Raw genomic sequence first — 22,405 nt, 5'->3', positions numbered from 1 at the left:
TCTTTTTATAGATGCTAAGGAATATGTCAAATGATGTGATAGCTATCAAAGAATGGGAAAGCCCATTCAGTCAGACAATATGTCTCTACAACCTCAAGTACTAGGATTCAAGAACATTCCACTGACATAAAACATAATCATTCCAAAACCTCAGTTTTAGCTGAACATTATAACAAAACCAAACATCAAATTTGTATTGACAACACCTATGTCTTGGCCAAAATTGATCACTATTTCCATAGGAAATTTAGGGAAGCTATAGAGATAGGAAAACGTCGTGATAACCTTAATTGTGATGATGGATGGAAAATTAGTGAGAAATGGATTCCACCTACATTTAACACTAACTTAATCATTATTGTCCTCTATATTAATTAATTCTCTTTACCTTTTCTCTACGTTTACTTTTCTTATTAATAATTTATTAATACACCACATTAACCTACATTAATACCTCTTCATAAAATTTTCTTATTAATTCCTCTGCATTAACTTTTCTTATTAATTCTCTATTAATACATTTTTTTTTGGTCAAGCAAGAATGGAGCTTTCTATTAACTGAACAAGTACATTACATATGTTACAAGGTAAACCAAAATTCCTTTCATTTACCAAAAAATGGTCCACAAACCTATCAGAAGCGTTATTGGCTTTAAACCTTTAAAACTCTGAACCATTCACTCTATCGGAAAATAAGGATTACACAGGAAATACACAAAACCCGACTCGTAACCCATAAGGTCGAACTTCAAAAATAAAACATTCGCGACCATAAAAAATGGCAGGTCCACACTTCTGGTGCAACGCCCTCCCACTGCGCTCACCAAACATTGATCTCCGATTGGCCTGAAAACTGTCGTCCATCTCATTCAATGATCCAACGACTAACGTCGAATCGCAAAATCGCATATCGGCAAATCACAATTCCAACTCCACCTCCTTACTTCGATCACTGATCAACCACTTGCATGACCGAACCTCCACCGTTGATTTACCTTTCGTGGAACCAATGGTCCACGCTGATTTCGGGTGGACAAGTAGCACGAGGATTAACTGCCTGAAAAGCGGTTTCCTCTCTCCTCCTCGTTGCTACGTGTCGCTTGAAGAGTGGAATCGGAGGCCATCCTCGAAATAACAGATACCACTTATACCCCGCTCGAAATACCACTTGTGGTTCGAGAAACCATTTCCGCATGAATTAATTTGCGCGCTCTTCCGCCAAGCAAATACCATCGATCTATCCCATCGGATGGTTCTCACTCCTTCCTCCCTGCACCGTTGATCTTCTGCTTATCAATGGATTTTCTATTAAACCCAAGTTTTTTTGTCATACTCTGTTTAACACATAGAAACTCATAGATAACAATATTTCGTTAATCAATGTGTCACCATCGATCCATACAGTGCTCGATGGTTGATTAAACTTGCAGCACTTCCAGAATCAGTCCTCACGCCACTGCATCCTTGGTCTTCCTCCGCTGATCTCAACCTTCCACTCAAATCCAATGGAATACTAATGCCAATACAATCTTCGAACTACTACCAAACAACAGGTAAACAGTTTAGGCTTCCCTATCCTCTCGCCTGTCTCTTGATCCTCTTCGATCCATACTGTCAATCCATTGCTCCCCATCTTTGGTAGCCTGACAGAGACAATCCTCTAACAATTTACCTGGGGGTAACAACTCCCAAATGTGCTGAGTGTCCCTTTCCTTATTAGTCACTCTTTCATTCACCAATTGATCAGCTAACATGTTAGCTTTTCTTTTCACATGGACAAAGCTTACAATTTTTAAGGTTTGCAGGTGGGTGTAGATACAGTGAAAGACCTGCGATAGCCTCCAGCGTTTCCAGTCTTTATCCGGTGATTTACCATTACATATTTTCTTGGACGCTCTAATAATCAATTCTGAATCTGATTCAATGATGACATTATGTGAATTTGAATCCACCAATATTTCCAAGCATTGCTTTAGGGCCATGAGTTCCACCATGTTATTAGTGGCCTTGCCCAAGTGGTCATGAAATATCTTCTTTATTTGACCCTTTTCATCTCTTATAACACCCCCAAAACTAGCTAACCCTGGGTTGCCCTTAGAAGCTCCGTCTATATTGACCTTTAAGAAACCATGTGGAGGAGGCTTCCAAATATTTGTATATGCATTTTTTTGGCTCACACCCTTGATTGTGCCCTGTGGGCTTATAGACTAGAGACCCAAATGTAGTAGAATACTCGCATCTTGGGGCAGAGGAGGGTCCTTAGGAAGTGTCCCCAACAAGCTACTGACTATGTCTTTGAGTTGCCTTAAAATTTGGTCATTTATGTGTTGGGGATTGCTTGATTTGTTCTTGAAGATCCGACTGTTGCACTCTTTCCACACATTCCAGATGACAAAGCCTGGAACCAGAGTCCAGGCTTTATTAATGATTTCATTCCCTGAGAAATTTTTCCTCCAATTCTTCAAAGTGTTGGAGAAGTTGAGTCTGTCCCTATCAGTGTACTTAAAGGTTGAGGCCACCCATTCCCACACGGTGGAGGTGAAAGGGCATAGGTTGAGAAGGTGATCCATCGTCTCCTCTTGTGAGCCACAAAGGTAGCATTTGGATGGTCCAGTGAAGCCTTTTTCAGGAGATTCTCCCAAGTTAAGATTTTCCTTTGATGAACTAGCCAAATAAATAACTTTATCTTCATCCAATGGGGGCTCTGCCAAAGATTCTTCCAAACTTGATCAGGGTTTAGATAGTTAAATCCTGTTACTACCTGTTTAGCTTATTTGAGGTTAAAGTTTCCTTCGGTATTCTTTCCCCATATTAGTTGGTCAGGCAAGGAGGATACCAGAATCCTCCTATTTTCATTATAAAACCCTAATTTTTAAATATAACTTACATATAACACTTCATATCACGTTACAATCTATTTAATTGGCCCATAATATTTTATTATCTTATTTCTCTCATACTTTTAGGATTTTAGTCCTGTTGGCTCCTTACCATTCCTCCTCCTCTTTCTATATATATATAGCACCTTCATAAGATCAGACTTTCACATCTTTAATCAATCCTGAAGAGGAACCACATAAGATGGTTCAAAACACCGATACATTAACCAATATCAATGCGATTGATACATAAACTAATTCACATGTATATTCTTATTTATATAGATTATGTTACAAAATGGGTAGAAGCTAAGGCACTTCCTTTTTCTACTGAAAATGTTGTAGTTACATTTATTTTTGAGGATATTTTCACTTGTTTTGGTGTCCCAAGGGAAATTGTGAGAAATCAAGGTGATTAATTCACATCCAAGTTGGTGTAGAAAATTATGGAGCAATATAAAATCAAGCATCAGAAATCCACTCCATAACATACACAAACCAATGGGCAAGTGGAATCTACCAACAAGGTACTTGAAACAATACTAACCAAGACTGTACACTTGCACAGAAGAGACTGGGCAGAAAAGCTTCCAAAGGCATTTTGGGCATACCACACCACATGGAGAAACACTACTGGGCATACTCTTTTTTTTTTCCACTGGAAAAATCAGTAACTTTCATTAGTTTTGAAAATTACATATAGCAGATGCCGAGGCATTACTTGTATTGTTCATAACAAAAACCAACTTTCATAGTGTTGTTCTGTAGTCATCAATCAAACTGTTCTGTGTACATTCATCTGTCTGTGCTTAATATCTATAAGAAAGTTCTATTTATATACATATTCCATGTTCTATGTACTTCTGATATCCAAAAAAGAAACAAAATCGCCATAGCCTATCCGTTGCTGGGACTGTTGTCCCTTTGATCTCTTTGTTCTATGAATGGCCTGTGATAGAACTGATGCACCTCTGCTCCATTCTGCTCCACTGTTATCCACTCGCCTCGGGGAAGTGTCGAGGCCTCTTTGGATAATTTGTCAGCCTCGCTGTTATGCTCTCTGTAAATATGCAAACATGAGCAATGGTTAAAAGCTGCTTTGAGAATGAGTGTATCATGTAGCAAGTTACTGAGAGTGTGTGTATGACAATTTGTGATATTGTTGATCCAGTTTATAACCACCATAGAGTCCCCAAAAATATTGATGCTGGTATGCTGATGTGTTAATGCAAAATGGAGGAGGCTGTGTACAGCAGAGAGTTCAGCGAAGTTGTTTGTTCCATTGCCTAAGCCTATTTTGACAAGGAATCGGTGGTGATCATTAAGGTGCAGAACAAACCCCCCGCCACATCCTTCCTGATTTGCAGCTCCGTCGAAAAATGCCCACGGGATGGTTCTGTCAAATTCGGGCATAGGTTGAATGGATCTCGGGCGAGGGGGAGGAGGGTCCGGGAGCTCATGATATGCTGAAACAATGGAGGCTTCTACCCTGCCCCATGATATAATTCGATCCTCAAATATGGCCCGATTTCGGGCAAGCCATATAAACCAAGTAGCCACAGGTGGAAGGTTTTGTACTTTGGTTCCCGGGTGGCTGAGCGACCAAGTATCCCATGCATTCCTGATATCATTTCCTCTCCAAATTACTGCAATTCCCAGCTGGTTGCATATGTTATTCCACAGGTTTATGATTACAGGGCATAGAAGGAAAATATGATCCTGAGTCTCTGATGCACTTTTGCAGAAAATACACCATGATGGGCCACATAATGCTCTGTGGGTGAGGTGTTCACCTGTGGGCACATTGCCATAAAGAGCGCACCAGAAGAATAGTTTAGACCGGGGAGATGCCTTCAGCTTCCAAATAGCATGCCACCAAGGCTGTATCACCTCAGGCATTCTATGAGATATGAGCGCAGTGTATCCCAATTTTGGTGCATATATACCATGGTCGGCATAGCACCAAATGAGTTCATCCGGGCCTTGCTTAATTCGAACATGAGATTCAGATAAGGCCTCCGTGTATCGATCCCATTCCTGGTGCCAATGGATAGGGAGGTTCAATTGCTGAGCAGATTTCCAGGCTTGTGAAAAAATATCCGAGCGCTGTTGGTCTGCAATTTGTGCAAAATGCCGAATATCCTGGGCCTGTAAATGCAGTAAAAGGTCTGGACTAAGAATGTGCCTACCCCCACAGTTAATCCAGGGATCCAAACCAATTCTGCCCGTCCACCCATCATTTATGCGCCAAGCAAGATTGTTCCGGATGAGAGGAAGGGATAGAATTAAGGCCTTCCAAACCGAGGAGCATCCCGATGTTGACCAGGTAGGGAAGCGGGCCCAGTCCAAAATATTATGAGGCCAAATGTATTTAAAATAAACTACCTGTGTCCAGAGATTTTGTCTGGTCAGCAGTGTCCATCCCATCTTGGCAGCCAGTGCTTTTGCAAATTCAGGCAGTTCCTTGAGCCCCCATCCCCCCCACTTTTTAGGCATAGAGATCTTCTTCCATCCGATCCATGCAAACAATCTTTTGTCCTGATTCCCATTCCAGAGATATCGATTACAAATTTGTTGAAGTCTCCCCAGGATGTTCCTTGGGATCCATGCTAAGGCCATCCAGAAGACCGGGGTGGCTTCTAATACAGACTTGATAAGCACCAGTCTCCCAGCCCTGGAGAGATATCTGAAGCTCCATCCTGAGAGTCTTTTTTCCAATTTGGCAGCCAGCCAGACCCAGTCAGCAATCCTTTGACAGGTAGGTTTCAGATTAAATCCCAAATATTTGAATCCTCTATCCAGGGGGTGAACTGCATATGGAAAGGATTGTAAGCCAATCTGTGTCTCCTGTACCGATGTGCGGGCACAGGTGATGGTAGATTTAGTCTGATTTGGCATCATACCAGTGGCAGATGAAAAAAGATGGAGAATCCTTGAGAAAGATCGAGAGTCTCGAACACTGCCATTTAGAAGAATGAGGACATCATCTACAAAGAGTAGATGAGTGAGATAACAAAGGTCAGAGATGCGAAGTCCCCCAATATCTCCAGATCTCTTTGCAGCTTCCATAAGTCGACTGAGACCTTCCATGACCAGCAGGAACAGGAGGGGTGATAGAGGACACCCCTGCCTCAGACCCCTGCCCGAGTGAAAAAAGTCTGTGGCCGAGCCATTGATAAGTATACTGAAGGATGGAGAAGTAATGCAGGCCATGATCCAGGTTATGAAAGCATGAGGGAACCCCAGATGAATGAGGATCATTTTGAGGTAGAGCCAGCTGACACGGTCAAAAGCTTTAGACAGATCAATTTTTAAGAGGATGGCTTTTAAGTTCTTCGACCATATGGAATGGAGGGCTTCTTGAGCTAGTCCAATGGCCTCATGGATCTGTCTGGATTCGAGAAAAGCAAATTGCTGAGGGGCGATAGAACGGGAGAGGATAGGCCTGAGACGATTAGCAATGGTCTTGGATATGATTTTATAGAGGCAGTTACATAAAGATATGGGCCTGTAGTCATCAAAGGATGCCGGGGAGTCAGATTTGGGGATGAGAGCGATAAAAGTGGAGTTGATGGCATGGTAGATTGATCCAGTAGATCGGCTTTCTTCAACCACCTGAAGTAGGTCCTGTCCCAATACATCGAAGAAGGCGGTGTAGAATTCAATGGTCCATCCGTCTGGCCCAGGGCTTTTGTCTTTTTTGAACCATTTCAGAACTCCTTCCAGTTCTTCAGCAGTGACCGGATCAGTTAAAGTCTCCACATCTTCTTCCTCTACGAATCTCGGGAAATGATTAGCCACATTGATAATATCAAGTAGATTTTCATCTCGTGTGCTCCTGTAGAGGTTCCTGAAATGGGTGATACCCAGTTGAGCGAGCTTATTGAAATTGTCTGCAATATCTCCATCCGGTGTAGGGAGCTTCCAAATAGTATTAGATACTTTTCTGCATTTTGCAAAATTATGGAAAAACTTTGTGTTGTCATCCCCAGCTTGTATCCATAATGCACGACTCCTTAATCTAATAGATTCCTCTCTCTCTTTGAGGATCTTTGCTTTTTGATTCTCCAGGTCTATAAGCTTACATTTCTCAGCAGCTGACATGAAGCCCTGCCCTCTGTCATCAGTGAGAGAACATAAATCCGCTTCAATCTGGGAGAGTTGTGCAGATTCCCGATCCCTTTTCTCCCTTGCCCAATTTATAGTCAAATGTTTGATTTCAGCCAAGTTCCTGCAGAATCCTTTGGCAAGAGGAACCGTGTCATTGATGGGATGCGAGACCCAGAAGTCCTTAATCAGCCGGATATAATCCTGATCCTTCAGCCAAGAGGAATTGAATTTAAAGGGCGCCTTGGGCTTCCTGAATGGACCCTGGATCTCCAGGTATATAGGATTGTGATCCGAAATCCCCCCGGAACCAACCCATTGACGATAGAGATGAAGGCGCTGCAGGAGAGGGCCCTTTAATAGGAATCTGTCAAGTCTACGAGCAAGTGCAGCATCCCCAACTCTTCGGTTTCGCCAGGTAGGTAGGAGTCGCTGCAATGGAATATCCGCAAATTCAGATTGCTCCAGCAGATTGGTCATATAGTCAGTGATAGAGTCAATTTGTGCCTCTGAGCCCCAAGACTCCCTGAATCCCAGGGAGAAGTTGAGGTCTCCTCCAATAATGACATTGTCTTCATTCAGCAGGGGGAGCTGAAGGGTGTTCCTCCAGAATGATTCTCGTTGGGAACAAGGAGCATATACGTTAACCAATCTGAGATCCATGCCGAGGTCAGCCGAGAAAAAATCCAAACCAATGAACCCTGCTCCTCCCCAGGTAGATATAGGATTGATGGAACGAGGGTTTAATCCAATGGCTAGCCCCCCAGATCGTCCCACGGCATCATTTGCATAAAAACTCCATCCTGGGACCATAGCTTGCATTATACGAATAATTTGTTCAGCTGAACAGAGGGTTTCCTGAAGCATAATAATGTCTATAGGCTCAGATTCAATGAGCCTCTTCATGGCTAGTTTTTTGGAGGAACTAGCCAGTCCTCTGCAGTTAAACGATAAACACTTCATGGGGGAACACCTCTCGGGGTGTGTCCTGCTCTAAGAACCCCGTCAATGGTCGCTTGCCGGCCAGAGACCACCTCTGCCCCAGCTTGTTTGATGGCTTTAGAAAGATGGGATTTTCTCCCTCTGGAGTTCATCGATGCCCCCTCAGGAAAGACAATGCCCAAACCCGAGTGACCAACAGCCGAGTCTTTTGGAGTGTTCCGAGATCGGAGGAAATATGGGTGAGGAGGGGAAGAAGGGCGAGGAGGGGAGTGAACCACATGAGATGAAGAAATGATAGATTCAGTGCAAGTAAGCGGGGATGATAAAGTGCAAGGAATCATAGGAATGTGTGTAGGACCAGAGATATGAATACCATCAAAAGACGAATGCAAAGAAGTGATAAGAGTAATAGGAATCGTACCCGCTTCTGCCGCCGAACGAGCCCTGGTTTTGGGTGGCGAGGATCTCCGGAGCCCATCATCGTCCACAGGGGCAGAGACCGAGGGGGCTGTTCCAGCAGAAGGAGGTCGCGAAATTATGGGGGAAGCCGTCCTGGTAGATGCCGGAGTACCTTTCGCCGAGTCTGTAGCTTTCTTGTTGAGTGGGCAATCCTTCGCGAGGTGTCCCACCTTATGACAACGCCTGCATCGGAAGGGAACCCCTTCATAATCCAGCAATTGTACACGAATGCACCTTCCCCATTGCAGCGTGATCTGTTCTTCAAGCCCATCTCGTGTGTCCAGATGAACCAAGACTCGAGCAAGTGTTCGATTCCCGGATTCCACATAGGTGCGGTCATAATCCAAATATGTCCCCAGGGCATTGCCAACCCTGATAAAAACTTCCTCGTCCCAGAAAGGAATAGGTAATCCAGGGAGTCTTACCCAGATTGGACCGGCGCCGAGCTTGTTGTGGGGAAAAGTATCCGATGCGGATGACCCTATCCCTACTCTAAAGGTGACAGTCTTTAGCAACAACTGAAAGTAAAGTTTTGATGATTTCCTTTATGAAAGTACAGAGAGAATGAAGAAAGATTAACCAACCTGGTGTCTTTCGCTTAGTCGATCCTTGTCCTCTCTCTTTGTCTCTTGTTCCCCAGCTCCTTGCTCTATTTGCCGGTCCAGCTACACACAGATCCTGCACAAAACAAGAGAGCAAACTACAAGATACATGTACTCATAACTGAAGCATGGATTAGGATGAATCAAATATACATGTAAATACAATACATCAATGCAATACAAGTATATAGGAGAACATGCAAAACTTTATTGATAGAAGTAACAGGGTTCTGAGAAGGTTACAACCAATGATGGCTCCAATCCAACAGCACCTCCCCAGCAGCAAGAACTCTCCTCTTCACCTCTAGTAAAACAATCACCCAATAGCTCTAACTGTAAACCAACAACACCTCCTTGCTTTACACAAAATTCCAGCCTCCTTAGACCTCATAGAAGAGCTCTATATATAGGAGAGAAGAAGAGAGGATGAGTCAGCTTGAGACTGACATGAAGCTGCCTTGTGTCCTCTCCCTCTTCAGTTAATCTTCAGTTCTTGAGTCCACTTGGAGATCCTTGCTTACACATGGTGATCAAGTACCTCTTACTCATCACAGGGCGAATCTCATGAACCAAGTGTCAGTTTGGAAGCTTCCTGGGCAGTTGACACCTTGCAGAATGACTGTGCCACTTGGCCAATCTCGCCCAGCGCAGGTAGCCTTCATTAGATTTGACTTCCAGCGCAGGTACAAGGAGGAGCAGTTGCATTCCAGCGCAGATGCTCAGTGGAGCAGCTGACATGATCCAAAATTAGCCTGTTTTGAAGTGTTTTCAGGTGGAGAACTGATTGGAAGTGCTGTTGTTTGATGACCTTGTTCTTTTAGGGGTAAGAACAACATGTTTAGGGACTGAGGATCCCTGTAATTATTGACATTTCATGCTCCATGTCGCGAGGCACAAAAATGTCTATAACAGTTGCCCCCTAAAGTATGAGGCCGTTTATCGGGTGAAATGCTTTATCTAGAGGGTCCGAAGTTCATTCCAGTGCTGAGAAGGCGCCCTGTAATACAATACAATACAATACATTATTTTTCATTCTGTTTTCATGATCTAGCTGAGGCGGGCATTCCCATGCTCAGATTTTATAAATACATTTTGGTACATATGACAGACGATCGTCTGAAGGTAGACTGATAATTTTCTGCTGAAATTATCATCCTTTGAGTAGGATGATCATCTGTTGCAATGATGTACATGACAAATGCTTTTATATTTCCTGAATATGTATCGCAGCCCGGATGGATGAAACTAGATCCGGGGTCTTCAAACTCGTTCGATCTTCACTCTAAGTACAAGTCGATCCATGTGAGAATTTTGCTGAAGTCGAACATGGAAAGACATCGCTTGATTACCGGTCAATAATGAAAACCGTTAACAAGCGCGAGAGGAATCACCAATAATGACGATGACCCTCAAGGTACTGCAGTACAATTCACGTGGCGTGAATAAAGGACTTGACGTCGAACGCCACGCAAAATCTTCTGGTCGAAGGTCATTGATGTATACCTGTCGTCGGAAGTGAGAAACTTGCCATTGAGGCATGCAAGCTTCAAAGTACTGATGGGGGTGTTCCTAGATCAACTTCTTGGATAATGAGTTGAAGTCGACAAGAAGCGATCCGTCAAAGGAGGGCCTTAATGAATCCCACATCAATGACACGGAACGGAGCTAATGACTTTAGTGGAGGTGAAAACAAACTGTGACATATGATTCAGGGTGGCGATCATGAATGGATGAAGGATAATGTATGGCAGTGGATGGGACACGGTTGACACTTTTAGAATGACCCCTCTTGAACATATAACGACACTGATGCGATGGATCGGTAGCATTACCCCAAATGTGGATGGTTTGGCGAAGACCATGGCGATGAGACCGGTGAATGAAACAACCCAACCCGATGTGGTATGGAGGAAAAGTGTCATGTTCAAGAGTGACTTGCTACCATTAAACTTTGATGTTCTCCCAATTTTTCCCCAGTCATTTCTGACCAGTACCTCTTTATTTTTGTCAAGCTTGAGGAGGATAACGTATGCTTGTTCTATAACCTGCCCTTCGGGCAAGCCCATCGCTATGATTTATCGAGCCTAGCGATAGGGAAACTCGTTCTCGTCTAAAGACAAGTTTGTCGCTATTTAATCATTTTAACGAGTCTAACGACAAAGAAAACTCGGTCCTTTTCATTTTTAGAGAGTCTGAAAAGGTACGGAAAGTCAACTCCATAATTCCTTTTTCGTCAGCAAATCCCTTAAGTCCGAAAAAGTATAAAACTATACAGAAGGGATGGCTGTTCGGTACTTTTAACGAGCCGAACAAGACAAGCGCTCGATCCTTTTGTGCAATAATCTCTCAGGTCCAAAAAGATTAAAATTTAGAGGAGGGATAGCGTTCCGGTCATTTAACGAGCTGGAAGGCCAAAACTCGGCAAACTTTTCATATTTTACGAGTCAGTGAAAAGAGCTGAAAGAAGACTCGTCTTTTGAGGAACGAGTGATAAACAGGGATAGCTACAGATTCCAGGTACAGGTTGGAATTTTCCAATCACGGCAGTGTTACGAGGATGGCTAGGTGGAATCACTCTTCGCAGCTGTTTCTCAAAAGAGGTAAACACACAAATGGAAGTGAATAATCGGCCAAATGAACGGTGGAGGTGATGGATGACAACACGATCAAGGCTCTTATGGCTGATGAATTTGCGATCCCAAAAGGTTATTTACCGGTTCATTTTTTCATGAGCTTGAACTCTGGGGGAAACTTTTGCTCACACTTTTCTATTTTTTAACGAGCATAGATTCAGTCATAAAACTGCTCGAATTTTGCGTTTATTTTTTAACGAGCATGAACTATATGCTAAAACTGCTCGATATACCAGTCATAAAAAGAACGCCTCCCGTAAGGACCAATTTTTATAGAGCTTATGCCTTACCACAACTATGCTCACTTTTGGCAAATTTTACTTCTACCCCACAGGCTTCTTTCATGCAAGTTTGGAAACGGCTAATCTTAAAACCAGATAAATAACCGCCCCTAGCTTGCACTCCAGAAGGTTTGCATGCCCCCAGGTATAGGATAGAATTTCGAGGCTGCCCCTCCTCTCCCTTACCTCTGCTTTTCTTTGGGTGTTCACAGTTACTTGTCATCTTGCCAATCTAATGCTAACGATACTTGTCTTCTCGTTATTTTAAGGGGTCTTACGCAGTACTCAGGCTTCCCGTCGGCCCACTTTTAACAAACAGCTATTTGCGACAATGGAAGAACACTACTCAAAGATAAAACATTGGTATTATTGAGGGAGGCTTGCCTCTTTCTTATTATTCCAAAGACGGTTCGATTTGCTGCCGCAAATCAATCTCTTTCTTTGGCGATGTCTAACGTTGGGTTACTAAAGATGGTGACCACCCGTTGTAGCAATAGAATCTCTTTGAAGGCTGCCCCTGCTTATCCTTCAAAACATTTGTTTTAATGGGCGAGGCTTGAATTCAAAGATGGTTACTACTTGTTACCGCAAACGGTCTTCATCTTCGGTGTCCCTATTACCTAGACAAGGGGAGCGAAAAGCCAATTATCTCACTCACATAACTTTGACAAAAGAATATTATTCCAGAACAACCCCACTTCCTTCCACGGACGGGGTACGGACTAGTCATATTCTTTTGCGGAAATTCTTCCTTATACCCGGGGTTTCTTCTGCCCGAAGCAGACCAGGGTGCATGCCCCCTGGGTTCCAGTCTTTCTTTCCGAATCACTCGCACTCATCGGGAAGAAGGACTGGGGGTGGAGGCGAATCTTGAGTGAACAGACCATTTAGGAATGGTATTTGACTATTTGCGATGCGAGATCCCGGAAACGAAAGTTGGTCTACGAGCTTGACCACCCTTCCTTCGTGTGGAAAACACATTACTCTAAAGAGTGAGGAGACTATCGCTCCCATGCAATAAATATAGTCCCGCCCAAGGAGTAGGTTATAATCCAAAGGTCCTTGGACGACCATCACGTTCATCTCGACGGTCTTCCCTTTCAATGTAACAGGTACATTGGGGAGGATCCCTAATGGTCGACTGGTTCCTTTATCAAAACCTGAGAGATTTCTCAACTCAGGTAAAAGCGCTGGGGAACCCAGTGCTTTCCAAGCAACAGAGGAAAGGATACTCACAGACGCCCCTTCATCAATGATAGTACCAGCCATGATCATTCTATAGATCTGGACAATGATTCTGAATGGTACACTGGCTGGTAACCGGGGTCTGACTAGTTGATTCCAATCAAAGGATACAACCAGGTTGCTTGGTGGTGGGACCGAATATACGGCCGGATATGACTCTGATGATGTTCCTTCCTGCGATAAAGGAATGGGCGCATTGCCCTGACGCTCATCGGAGTCGGTGCTGATGAAAAGAACCTGGATGGTGTCATCCTTATTCTCTTCAGTGAGGGTGTCGCATGAAGACGACTCTTCGGCGACGGTGTCATTTGAAGACGGGTCTTCAATGACGGAGTCATTGGACGATAGAACCTCTGAAGGAAGAACCGGGTCAACTGCCGTTTCGACCTTTAGACTTTCGTCTGGTCTGGATTCAGTAGGTTCATTCTCAATGACCGACACTTCAGCTGACCACTTGAGCGGGCCAGCTGAATTTTCAACTATCGAGGGATTAGGCATGAGTTTTTGGTATCCAGGAGGAAGTCGTAACGGTGATACCGGACGATCTTCCAAAACTCTCTTTGCCTCATCTAAGAATGGACATTTGTGGATGGCATGATTGCCTTCACACAATAGACAGGGTGATCTTGGTCCCCTTCTTCGTCCTTCACTCTCATTAGTCGACGGATTGCAATCAACATGACAACCAGAGGTTGATGCTACCGGATTGTGCAACCTTGGGGACCAGTCCCTTAGTATCCGGGGAATACAAGGACAATCACGATGGAAGTGGATCCCTTTGCAAATGACACATGGCGATTTAGGCCCGGTCGGTGCAGTGTGTGGGTTTTTGTCAGCTTTCTTCTGCTTGCCCCCAGTCGCCTTCGCCAGAGGCTCCTTCTGCTTCTTTTCTCTCTTCTTCTTTTCCTTCTTCTCTTTGGGAGGCTGACTTTTGCCAGCTCTACCTTGGGATGATGAAGGATCAGAGGAAGTATCATAAGAAGTGGAAGGCTGGTGGGTAGTTCTAGATTGTTCTGACTGTTGATTCGACTGCTCAGGATTAGTGGCGATCTGGACTACATTAGTTGAAAAGAGCCATACAGGGAGGCCGATTGTCAATCCTGGAAGTGACAATGTAGCCATATGAGGCGCACCAACATCTCCCCAAGAGGAGAAGGGATTTGGACTTCCGCCAAGGTTACTTCCTTGGTTGGTGGGCTCCATACTTTTCAACTGAAAGATCAACGTGGGAATAATAGGTGATTATGTTCCGCTTAAAATAAATTTTATTAACGACGCTTTTAGACACAAACTTGCTTTTTCATGTTTTAAGAGTCGAGAAAAAGCTAAAGATGACTCTAGTCGCCTTCGATGTATTAACGAGCCCGAAGTGACAAATGCTCGGTTGGACTTTTTCAGTTATAGAGTTTGAAAAAGGCCAAAAGAAACTGCTCTGGAGATCTAGGCAGAGGGTGTGCCAAACCTTTCGCGAAACCACAGAATACGTTTTACGGTACGGGTGGTCGATCTTCGTGAATGCTGTGTTCACTGCATCGCGATCAGTAGGGCGGCCGACACGGTTTCCTAAGGATAAAGGATAAAAGCCTATAGGGGTCTCCCAATATACGCGACGATACGCGGGAGCACAAGTCCGTGTTAGTGCCACCGACTCTCAGGAGGAATCACCCACCTTCGTAGAGATCGACAGTCACTATGTTTAACGACGCCGGAACACGTCTCTACCTAGACCTCTAGATGTTTGCGTTAAATTCCAAAGCGTTGTTATGTAAATTGAGTTTATTTTAATGTTGATCTTTCTTAACAGTTTGCCTTTCAGGTTCGCCACGAGATGTATATATACAACTTCCTATATGCAATCTAAGAATGAGAAGCAAATCTTTTCAATCTTTCAACTTTGAAAACCTTAATCTACTGAGGGAAAAGAAAGACACAACTTTTTCCACAGATCATAGAACACACACTAAAATGCACATCTTCCTAAATCGTCAAGCATACAGTCAAATGCAAAATGCACAATGCATGTATTTCTTTTCGTTATCCTTAATGTTGATGCTAGACAGAAAGGAAACTGTTGTATAATTTTGAATCTAATTTCAAGTAGAAATAAACAAGCTTGTCCACAATCAAAAAGACACCTTATGATAGACTTGTTTAAAACACAGGAAATGTATAGATTCAAACCATGAAATGAAAAGCAAACAAACTCAAACAACCATGAACAGTAATAAAACTAGCTCTTAAGATCACAAAGACACTTTTACAGTTCAGGATCTAAGAGGCCACAGCTATACTGGTTCGCTTTTCACAATGGGAAACTGTAACTGAAGCAAGAAATACTGAAAGAACATTCACAGTTTCATCACACAACTGAGGCGGAATAATGTCAAGGAGAAGTGGTTTACAGCAAGTACAATGACCAGCAAGCAATCAGCAAAAAATCAGTGAAAACAGGGCTCAGACACAATGGGAAAACTGAGCAAGACAATGGCTAACTGGACCAGCGCAGGCTCTGGTCTGTCAGTTTGACTCTCAGCACAGTTCCCGAAGGGAGTACCTGCGCTGTAATGCAGACTGCCTGTGGACAGCCTGCTCTGGGACACGAGAGTTACGTCTACAAAGTTTTCCGGGTCATAAAAAGCTCAAAAATGCACTGTTTTTGCTGAAATAAAAAACTATAGGTCAAGTACAGGCTAAGGGATGATCAAGAGGATGAAGATCTATCACAAAGAGTAAAGAGTCTTTTGTAGATAAGCTCTTCAAATCTTGAATTTGCTCAGTAAATGAGCAAGAGTAGCAGACCCTCTACTTCGCTTTTGATATAGTCAAAAGCTTTTCGATTTGGTACTCTTTTCTTCAAGAAATGAATAGCAAAATACTACAAACACCAACAAGATACTGGGTTCCCCAGCGGAGTCGCCAGTTTGTTGTGGGGAAAAGTATCCGATGCGGATGACCCTATCCCTACTCTAAAGGTGACAGTCTTTAGCAACAACTGAAAGTAAAGTTTTGATGATTTCCTTTATGAAAGTACAGAGAGAATGAAGAAAGATTAACCAACCTGGTGTCTTTCGCTTAGTCGATCCTTGTCCTCTCTCTTTGTCTCTTGTTCCCTAGCTCCTTGCTCTATTTGCCGGTCCAACTACACACAGATCCTGCACAAAACAAGAGAGCAAACTACAAGATACATGTACTCATAACTGAAGCATGGATTAGGATGAATCAAATATACATGTAAATACAATACATCAATGCAATACAAGTATATAGGAGAACATGCAAAACTTTATTGATAGAAGTAACAGGGTTCTGAGAAGGTTACAACCAATGATGGCTCCAATCCAGCAGCACCTCCCCAGCAGCAAGAACTCTCCTCTTCACCTCTAGTAAAACAATCACCCAATAGCTCTAACTGTAAACCAACAACACCTCCTTGCTTTACACAAAATTCCAGCCTCCTTAGACCTCATAGAAGAGCTCTATATATAGGAGAGAAGAAGAGAGGATGAGTCAGCTTGAGACTGACATGAAGCTGCCTTGTGTCCTCTCCCTCTTCAGTTAATCTTCAGTTCTTGAGTCCACTTGGAGATCCTTGCTTACACATGGTGATCAAGTACCTCTTACTCATCACAGGGCGAATCTCATGAACCAAGTGTCAGTTTGGAAGCTTCCTGGGCAGTTGACACCTTGCAGAATGACTGTGCCACTTGGCCAATCTCGCCCAGCGCAGGTAGCCTTCATTAGATTTGACTTCCAGCGCAGGTACAAGGAGGAGCAGTTGCATTCCAGCGCAGATGCTCAGTGGAGCAGCTGACATGATCCAAAATTAGCCTGTTTTGAAGTGTTTTCAGGTGGAGAACTGATTGGAAGTGCTGTTGTTTGATGACCTTGTTCTTTTAGGGGTAAGAACAACATGTTTAGGGACTGAGGATCCCTATAATTATTGACATTTCATGCTCCATGTCGCGAGGCACAAAAATGTCTATAACAGAGCTGCTTGCGTTCAGGATCGAAGAGGGGATTCCAGCGTTTGAGGAGTACCGGGGCCATTTCGATGTGCCAGTATCTCCCCAAAACAAGATTTGTTAGGCAGACCTTGGAGAATTTTAATGAGAACCATCCTCTGGGGAGGACATGAACTTCAGGAAGATCGAAAAGTACACCTCCCCAGATCTCATTGACCCACATATCAAGCCTCTGTTTAGAGTAAGATCGGCCCCTGACGTGCCCTACCAACACTGTGTTCGCGATGTCCATATAGTCTCCCAGAGGCTTTGCTTCGTCGAACTTGATCGATATATCCCTCGCCGTCGACCTGACACACTTAACCTTCTTTATGCCGGTGCGGGGGGCCGACGGGTGATCCACCAGCGGATTAGAGATACCTTCCCGGGGGCTAGGGTTAGTGGGAGGAGAGGAGACAGCGGGCGTCTCAAACCATCCGGATGGTCGAACGCCTGAGACAGATGGATGAGACACCGGAGGTGGTCTCGGAGGAATGTGGAACACCTCGGGGATGGACGCCAAAGGGTCGAAAGCGGGCGATGGGGGGGTATTGGAGGCCAGAAATTGCAGAGACCCGGGTGAGAGCGGGGGAACTTCGAACGGCGGAGAGACAGGAGGAATCACTGCTGCAGAAGATGGTGTGGGAGCCGGAAAATGTTGATGCGCCGGGACAGAAGAGGAAGCGGAGTGGGATGGCTGAGAGTGAGAAAAATGAGGGATCCCGAAAATAATATTCTCCGGCGAGGGATCCGCCGAGTAGTCCACCGCTTCCTGCTCCCAGTCATCCATAACTGTAAAACTGTCGGAGACCGAAAGGGACAGGCGAGGGTTCCAAAGTGAATGCAGCAGCTGGTAGCAGGACCGTGACCGTGACCGCCGCGTAGCTGTCGATCCTATGCCCTACGAACCGCCGTTGAAAGCTGAAGCCCCATCGAAACCACAGGTTGCTGTAGAAACCCTAACCCTTCCCTTCACGCGCTCCTTCCATCCTTCCTATTGATAATCCTTCTTGTGTCCTTGTCTCTCTTGTCATCATGTCGAAATCTTACCTCAATAGGGTTTTTTTAATCAGAATCTTAAGAATAATTTGAGTAAGGAGATCCTCAGGTTATCTTCCATTGAGAAACCCTAGAAAGGGTTTATCACTACTGGGCATACTCATGAGATTGTCTATGGGAATAAATTCTTACTTCCAATTGAATTATAAGTGGAGACCTTTAGAATAACAACAAACTTGGGGCTTGATCTATTTGAAGCCCAAAAATAAATATTGGCACAACTGAACGAGCTAAATGAGATCCAACAAGATGTCATAAAAAGAACAAACATAATCCAACAACAAAGAACCAAGTGGCATGAAAAATTCATCAAAGTCAAGAACTTCAAGTTAGGTGATTGGGATTTTATTTTTTACTCTAAGTTTAAGGATTTTCAAGGAAAATTTCAAACACATTGGCTTGGTCCCTATGAAATAGATATTTCTTTTTATAATGGAGCAGTTAGAATCAAGACTATTAATGAAGAAAATATTACCTTCCATGTTAATGAGAATAGGTTAAAATTATATCATAAGTCCTTGACAAGAGAAGAAATTGTTAGACATTTGCCAGAGAATTCTGATATGAATTTAGTGAGAAGGGAATTTTTTTTTCCTTATTACTAAAAGAATTATAATTTTTTTTTTTTTTTTTTTCTAAAAAAAAGAGAGAGAAAAAAGGATATATATATATATATATATATATATATATATATATATATATAAGCATAGGTATGAAAACCATCATTGTTAGCATTTCTATGCAGAAAATATTAGCTGAAAACCAAGGGGCCCTTGGCAGCTTAGATTTTCACAGTTCCCTTCTTTCTTTTATCCCTTTTTATTTGAAACAAATTTGCAAGTTTGAATAAATATTTTTTAAGACTATGTTTCTCTTTTAAAGAGAAATCTTCCATAAATCCCATCATTATCAGAAGTCGTCAACATCAATAAAGATTAGCCACATCAACAACAACAAATTTTCAAGCAAATAATTAAGTTGGAGAAGTAACTTCCGAATCTGCAACATTCTGTAGTGCATCTCAAATTCTGCAACCAATAATGAACCTCCAAGCATTTTGAACCTGTGAATACTCCAAATCTACAAAAGAAATCCAGACCTACAGAAAAGAAAGATATCAATACCAGAAGGTATGTACTATAAGGTGTTAAATTAATTTTCATTAAAAATAATAGATCTATAAGCTTATTGGATAATTATGATACAATTTTTGTAATAATGAGCGAATTATGACCTTATTCACAATCCTATTCTACCACTCATACCCATATCATAATCTATCATGTTAAAAATCTTCTTCAAATAATTTAAACTCCTAGATCCTAACGATCCTAACAAAGTTACCGATCAAGTGAGCACTATGAACTCAAAATGAGAACTCTAGCCAAAATACCCCCAAAAAACATGAAAAAACAACCTGAAAACAAAAAGTGTTTTTTTCATGGGGAGAAATATCTTAATTTCATTAATTGGTGAAATTACACGCTGTAGGTGCCCTTAAGCATATGCAATATTGTGACCGAAGTCAGCTGATAAGTAGTTTAGAAATAATTACAAGAAGACCTCAAGGGGTGTACAGTGATACTGAGCGATTACAAACCAAAATGTCACCCATAGATGATCGCTGTTCATGATAAAAAACTGTTAACTACATCATTTACAAAAAACTGTATTTATAATCAAAATTATGTTGTGAAGATTAGGGGCTGTCCCCCATTTGTAGTTCCATGTCTATGTATGGCCTGTGGAAAAACTGGTAGGTTCTTTCTAGTGTATGTTTAGTAATCATCCATTCTCCTCTAGGAAAATTCGTTGCCTCTTTCGAAAGCTTGTCCGTGTTTTCATTATGCTCCCTGTAGATGTGAGAGCATGAAATATGATCAAAATGTGTTTTTAAAAAAACAATTTCATCCATAATAGATCTTAGTGAAAAAGCATGGCATGTAGCAGTGTTGTTAAACCAGTTTATCACATTCTTTGAATCCCCATATATTTGTATATTTCTACACTGTTTTAGAATAGCAAAATAAATCAGGTGTCGAAGAGAGATCAGTTCGGTGAAGTTGTTTGTGCCTTCGCCAAAGCCCATGCTAATCTGGAAAAAATGTGAATTTGTGAGATGGAAAAGTATGCCACCCCCGCAGCCCTGAGCTTGAGCAGCCCCATAAAAATATGCCCAGGGCTTAGATTTGTCAATCTGTTCCTGTGTTATGTTCATGGGATGTTGTGGGGAAAAATGCCTATGCAGGACGATCCTATCCACCTAAGGTGTAACAGTGCCTTAGCAACAAACAGAGACAACTATTCTAGTATTCTTCCTTTATGAATTAAGAATGAAGAGAGATGGATGGACTAACCGGTGTCTTCCGTTTGTCCCTCGATCCGGTTTCTCTTCTCTTGGAGAGTTCCCAGCTACTTGCCTTCTCGCTCGCCCAGCTTCAAGAGGTTTCTGCAAGATCACAGGAAGAGAACACTACACAAGACATGGATTCATATTCATAACTAGTTCAGGATTAGAAATAAACTAAACATACTAATGCAATCATACATCAAAAATACATCAGTATATAGGAGAAACCAAGATAGCTTTATTGATGAATAACAAGGTTCAGGAAGAGATACAACCCAGAGGGCTCCAATCCAGCATCTCCTTCCCAGCAAATGGAATTCCTATCTTCACCCCCTTCAAAGCATTAAGCACCCAATGATTCCAATCTCAAACCGACAACAATTCTTTGCAATAACAAAATTCCAGCCTCCAGATCTCATGGAGGAGATATCCATATATAGATGTTTGGAGAGAGGATGAGTCAGCTTGAGATCTGACTAGTGTCCTCTCCCTCTGTCAGTTCTTGATTCCACTTGGAGGTTCTTGCTTCCACTTGGAGATTAGGAACCTCTTACTCATCACCAGTCGAATTCACTAAGGCAAGTGTCATTGAGGAAGATTCTGGAAGCTTCCTGGGTTTTGACACCTCTTGTAATGAACTTGCCATTTGGCAATTCTCGCTCAACACACCCTGGTAGTGCTTCTACCTGCGTTGCAGTGCAGGTAGCCAGTGTTGGCTTTGACATTCAGCGCAGACAGCTAGTGGAGCCATTGAATTGATCCTGAATTGACTTTTTTTTGAGCAGTTTCTGGTGGAGAACTTCTGTGAATTGCTGTGGGTTGTTGGCCTTGTTCCTCTAGGGGTAGGAACAACATGTTTAGGGACTTTGGATCCCTTAGATTATGGACATTTCATGCTCAATGCTGTAAGGCACAAAAATGTCTATAATAGTTGCCCCCTAAAGTATGAGGCCGTTTATTGGGTGAAATGCTTTATCAGGAGGATCCGAAGTTCATCCAATGCTGGGAGGAGACCTGTAATGAGATACAATACAATACATTATTTTTCATACTGCTTTCATGATCTAGCTGAGCCGGGCATTCCCATGCTCAGCTTTATAAATTCATTTTTCTGTACATAGAACAGACAATCGTCTGGTGGTAGACTGATAATTTTGATGAAATTATCATCCTTTGAGTAGGATGATTATCTGCTGCAATGATGTACATGTCAATGTCTTTATCTTTCCTGAATATATATCGCAGCCCGGATGGATGAAACTAGATCCGGGGTCTTCAAACTCGTTCGATCTTCACTCTAAGTACAAGTCGATCCATGTGAGAATTGTTCTGAAGTCGAACATGGAAAGACATCGCTTGATTACCGGTCAATGAGGTAAACCGTTAACAAGCGCGAGAGGAATCACCGATAATGATAATGACCCTCAAGGTACTGCAGTACAATTCACGTGGTGTGAATAAAGGACTTGGCGTCGAACACCACGCAAAATCTTTCGGTCGAAGGTCATTGATGTATACCTGTCGCTGGAAGTGAGAAACTTGCCATTGAGGCATGCAAGCTTCAAAGTACTGAGGGGGGTGTTCCTAGATCAACTTCTTGGATAATGAGCTGATGTCGACAAGAAGCGATCCGTCAAAGGAGGGCCTTAATGAATCCCACATCAGTGACACGGAACGGAGCTAATGATTTTAATGGAGGTGAAAACGATCTGTGACATATGATTCAGGGTGGCGGTCATGAAAGGATGAAGGATAATGTACGGTAGTGGATGGGACACGGTTGAATTTTCTGAACTACTTCTCTTGAACATGTGGCGACACTGATACGATGGATCGGTAGCATTACC

At 42.8% G+C, this 22,405-nt stretch overlaps 1 protein-coding gene across 1 annotated transcript in view; it reads right to left on the bottom strand.

Moving 5' to 3' along the window:
- The window catches only part of LOC149263432 (uncharacterized), a 37,864-nt gene extending 29,972 nt beyond the window's left edge, over window positions 1-7,892 (bottom strand). The window contains exons 1-2 of the mRNA XM_089388334.1: window positions 6,586-7,892; window positions 3,849-6,063 (exon numbers count right to left, since the gene is read on the bottom strand). Of these exons, the coding sequence (XP_089244460.1) occupies window positions 3,849-6,063; window positions 6,586-7,892 (3,522 nt within the window). The remainder of the gene's footprint in view (window positions 1-3,848; window positions 6,064-6,585) is intronic.
- Between the last annotated feature and the right edge of the window lie 14,513 nt (window positions 7,893-22,405).

This window comes from Pinus tabuliformis, chromosome 6 (genome assembly GCF_031772625.1).
Source record: "Pinus tabuliformis cultivar Carrire ecotype Pingquan chromosome 6, CPIR1, whole genome shotgun sequence".
Taxonomy (NCBI): domain Eukaryota; kingdom Viridiplantae; phylum Streptophyta; class Pinopsida; order Pinales; family Pinaceae; genus Pinus; species Pinus tabuliformis.
This window is presented reverse-complemented; position numbering and strand designations above follow the sequence as displayed.